Source organism: Coturnix japonica, chromosome 1, assembly GCF_001577835.2.
Source record: "Coturnix japonica isolate 7356 chromosome 1, Coturnix japonica 2.1, whole genome shotgun sequence".
NCBI lineage: Eukaryota > Metazoa > Chordata > Aves > Galliformes > Phasianidae > Coturnix > Coturnix japonica.
This window is the reverse complement of record NC_029516.1, coordinates 163,573,428-163,577,996: the sequence shown is the minus strand read 5'-3', so window position 1 is coordinate 163,577,996 and position 4,569 is coordinate 163,573,428. Positions and strand designations below refer to the sequence as shown.

At 54.2% G+C, this 4,569-nt stretch overlaps 1 protein-coding gene across 1 annotated transcript in view; it reads right to left on the bottom strand.

Annotated features, from left to right (window-relative positions):
- Positions 1 to 3,638, bottom strand: part of LOC107308383 (PHD finger protein 7-like) — an 11,411-nt gene extending 7,773 nt beyond the window's left edge. Inside the window, exons 1-4 of the mRNA XM_015852251.2 lie at positions 3,436 to 3,638; positions 3,239 to 3,340; positions 2,996 to 3,120; positions 2,705 to 2,867 (exon numbers count right to left, since the gene is read on the bottom strand). Of these exons, the coding sequence (XP_015707737.2) occupies positions 2,705 to 2,867; positions 2,996 to 3,120; positions 3,239 to 3,340; positions 3,436 to 3,522 (477 nt within the window). The 5' untranslated portion in view covers positions 3,523 to 3,638. The remainder of the gene's footprint in view (positions 1 to 2,704; positions 2,868 to 2,995; positions 3,121 to 3,238; positions 3,341 to 3,435) is intronic.
- Between the last annotated feature and the right edge of the window lie 931 nt (positions 3,639 to 4,569).

Here is a 4,569-nt window from a genome sequence, read left to right as displayed (position 1 = left end):
CATTAGTCAAGTTCATTGTATCTCCTTTATGTTTGCTTCCTCAGTTTTTCTCTGATAAAGAAACTGAAGCCCAGAACTTCCGCTGGATGTAAGTCAGTTAACTTTTCATTACGTTTAAGTGAGAGAAGAAACTGTAATGACAGCGTTTGTGTGTGTATATCTAAGCACATAACTGCTTAGGTTTGGGAAGTAAAAAGAGGTGGGGGCAGTGGGCATCTGGAGTAATTTCAGGTTCCGTTGTGGGCGCTGCTGACAATAATGTCTTGCCATCCGACATAGAAGATTCCAGAGGGCCGATGTTTAAAGAGCAGCTGGTGACAGAAGGTAGGGAGATACGAGTGAAGTGAGTCGGTGCTGTTTCTATCTGTCCTCTGCATCAAGGTTGTCCTGATTGTGTGTCTTTTACCTATTGATGCTGCTCAGGAAGTTTGCTGAGTAAATCCAGCTCAGGTGCTGTAGCTCAGCAGAGGACCCCTTGCATCACTGCAGTCATGCTGGGTGTGAACGCCCATCCAAGAGCTTGGGTTGTGGAGGGTGAGCAAGGTGGCTCAGTACGCACTAGGCCAGGCCTGGGTGTAGTGGCAGCCAGTTTCGTGCAAAATAAGCCTAATATGGCAATCAAAGCTGAATACATATCCAAGAGGCCAGTGTTAATTGTAAGCCTGTGGTTGGATCTTCACTGGGCCAGTCCTCCTGGAAGTGCTTGTGTGGAAGATATCTGCCCTGCTCTTATGCGGGGCATATAAATCTTTTCCTTCTTCAATCCTCAGTGCTGCTAACAGTGTACCTTGGAGTATTCATCTCCCAGTTTTAGAAAGTAGACACAATCACAGCTATTTTTGGGTTAAGTTTTTTTTTTTTTTTAATTTGTTGTTGTTTCTGATTTTTGTTGTTGAATTATTCCAATCAATTATTGTTGTTTTCTGATTTTTGTGTTGAATGGATTCCAAATCATTATGTTGTTTTCCTGATTTTTGTTGTTGATAATTCCAAATCATTATTGTTGTTTTTCTGAATTTTTGTGTTGATATTCCAAATCCCTAAGATCATGTAAAGGAGTTGCATAGAGTTAATGTTCTGGTTCTGTGGGACTGCTTTTCCCTGGTGCCCACGAGTTCCGTTGCCTCTTTAGTCATGGGGCCGTGCCTGGACATGGCCCGTACACCATAAGCACTTCTTGTTCTTCCCTCTCTTCTTCTTTGGTCTTTTTGTCGCTTCCCAGGCCTGCTGCCTCCTGTCACGGACACAGGTGTAGAGAGAACTCCGTGACAAGTCCATTGGGATGGCTGCTGGGGACAGGAGCTGGCACATGGCTGTGGTATGTGGCCGCTCCTGCAGTGCCTTCAGGGCTGGTTCCGGTTTTGGCGTCGTGCCTGAGTTGGCCGCCGCTGTCTGGGGCTGCGGCTTGGGCTTCCTCCAGCCTCACTTTGAGAATTGGAAGCCCGACGATCCCGTGGGGAACGGCTTCGTTCCTGGGGCTGCCCTCGCTGCAGGAGTCTTCTGGGTACAGGCAGACGGGAATCCCTGGAGGCCCTCGATGTCACCTGTGTGGCAGAGCTCTGGGTGCTGCTCTGAGCACCTGGGGCTGGACTAAGTCTGCTGCCGCACAGTGCTCGGGGCTGGATCAATGAAATTGAAGCCAGACCTTGTCGGCAGGAATGGCTTTGTCTCTGGCTTGTGCCCTGTTGTCTGTGGCATCTCTTGTTTCCAGCCCTTGGGGAATTGCTGGATGCCCACTGGCTACCAGAGGTGCGCATGCTACTCTCAGCACCTGAGGCTGGAGCATGCCTGCTGCTCCCAGCACCTGAGTTTAGAGGAATAGACCTGTTGCCAGGAGGTCTTCTGAGCAGTCTTGGGATTTTGGAAGCACGATCCTCCAGTGGAGAGCGGCTTCTTGTCCGGCCTGTGTCCTGCTGCCTGGACTGCCATCTGCGTTTAGCCGCTGGGTAGTCGCTGGAGTGCCCCACTTCCCGCTGGCTGGTGGATCTTTGGGTGCTGCTCTCTGCACCTGGAGCAGGAGTATGGCTGCTCCCTTGGTGTCCTTGGTGCTGCTTGCATGCAGCCATGCGTCTTTTCCACTGTCCTCCCCTGAGCTGGCTGGACAGGATGTTGCACTTAGGCAGCTGCGGACTTTGAGATGACTGCAGCGCTGCCTGGCTGGTGGATGCACATCTGTCATTGTCAGATGCTGGGGAGCTATGAGATGGCCCCTCCATCTCCTGGCTGGCAGTGCTGGGACCCGCAAAACTGTGCGTCTTGTGTTGCACGGCACAGCTCGCCTTGTATGCACATGTTGGTACACTGCAGAGAAGAGAGGGAAAGTGATGAGTCCTCAGTGCCCCAGGCACATCCCTGCTTTTCCCTCACAAGCCCATTCTCATCTTATCCATGAAGCTGAGGCCAAAGTCCTCAACAACTAAGTGTCAGCTGGGCCTGCTGGGGTCAATCCAATGGCAGGCACAGCACTTGTGCCTTGGTGTCTACAGAGCTGAGCAGAAGGCACCAACCTGACTGGGATTTGGATCCCGAGGCGGTGCATTTCCGAGCGGAACTGCACCCTGTCTCCACAAACGGGGCATCGGAAACGCAGAATGCCAGTTTCCATTGCCTGTCTCTACAACAAAACACAAAGAGCCAGAGTGTGAGCGGGGCCTGGTGCCGCTGAGCACCTGCTGTGAGTGCAGAGCAAGGAGAGGGCTCCTACCTGGATGCAGCTCCGATGGAACCAGGACTTTGTGCACACCGGGCACACCATGGTGTGGTAGGACTTTTGGTCCCCCACGGGCTCCAGGCAGACCACACAGTTTGTGTCTGGCCCTGGAGCTGCCTCTACTATCTGCTGAGGGCGGTGCTCACAGCAGAAGGACCTGGGGGAAGATAGAGAGGATGGGTAAGCTGAGAAGTGCTGAGAGGAACACAAAGAAGTTGGCTGCTTCACTCTGGGAAGCAGCCCTGCACGTTCCTCCCTTGCTTGGCTGCTGCTGACAGCCCTTACCTGTGGTTCCCAAAGAACTGCGTGACGCATTCCCCATCTGTGGCACAGGGCAGATGAAAGCTGCGTTCACAGCCTGTCTCTTCACAGCAGATGGTGGCCCCCTTCTCTCCACAAACGAAGCAGTGCTGGAAAGAGCAACAGCAGCACCCATTAGCACCAGGCTCAGGGCTCTGAGGCCAACGTGGTGCCCCTAGGCAGGGCACAGAATGCAGGCATTGCTGGGTCATGCTCTGCAGACCTCACCTTCTGCTCTGCCTCCTCGATTGTGCTTCTGATGGCATCGAGGGGGAACTTCAGAACAACCCTCTGATTGGCAGTGAGCTCATAAAGGCTGTCGGCAAAATACTGTAGAAGAGAAAAGAGAGGGATCTCATGAGAACAAGAAGAAAAAGTGGGAGCATCCCAGGTTGGAAGATGGAAGGAGCCCCGAGGGAACTCACCAAGCAAAACTTGTGGACGCGAAGCCCGCTGTCACCAAGTATGGGCCCGCAGATGTCCAAATGAACATCTGCTCGGCGGCACAGCATGCAAACTGGAGAGGAGAGAGCAAACAGAAGCAGCAGTGAGTGCCAAGTGCCCCTGAGGACTGTTGCTGAGGGCCTGCACCGTGTCTGCCATGCTGGATGAGGGGCAGGGCTGGAAGATGAGAGGGGGAAAGGGCCATGGTAGGCCCAGCAGTCGCGGCAGGCACACACAGGCCAACCTGGCTAAGGAGCAGAGGGGCCGTGCCCAGCCGAGTCTGAGGAACCCCAGCCTGCCCCTGCAGGGAGCTGCATGCAGAGATACTTCACTCTCACCTTCCTCCTCCAAGTGGGAGGTCTTCTCCTTCCTCTTGGACATGGCACGCGTCAACTAGGAGCGTTTGGAGTCCCTGCACAGTCAGCGCTGGGCTTTCTCCTGCACACTCTCCTCTGTCAACTCTGAGAGAAAAGGAGGACAAGAGTGAGTTAGCAGCTCAGGCCCCACAGGCCTTGGGACCCGTCCTCACTGAGCAGCCTCGGGCAGCCCCTCACTCCCTGTCCTCTCTCCTCACCTCACCAAGTCACACTGAGCCAAGGCCTGAGCCTGGCCTGGCCTAAACTGGTTCCGGCCCCATAGGTCACAATGGCTGCTCCGTGACACCCTTTGTGATGCAGTCACTACCACACAGAGGGGTGGGGCCGTGGGCCCTCAACACTCATACAAAATGGCGGCTGTTTTAGGCCGTGCAGTGAGGTGCCTGCTGCTGGCCATGGCGTGGGGAGGAAGGTTTGCCTCCTTCGACCTGCTGGCAACTCTCCCCTTTTTCGAGGCAGGAACAGAGCTGGCTTTGGCCAGGACTGCAGCCCTGCAGCCTCACTCGGGCACCACTGCTCTTCCACCCCGAGCCTGTTTCCAGCTTCTCCATGAAGCTGAGGCCAACGCTCACAGGTCAATAAAGGCTAGGCCTGCTGTGGGCAGGCACAGCACTTGTATCCTCCTGTCTAGAGGGCTGGGCAGAGGGACACCAATCTGATTTAAGGGATTCTGCAGGTATTTTTGGCCAGAAGAGGAAGGCCAAGGTGTGTGTACCCCTTCTGCTTAAGGAGAAGGGA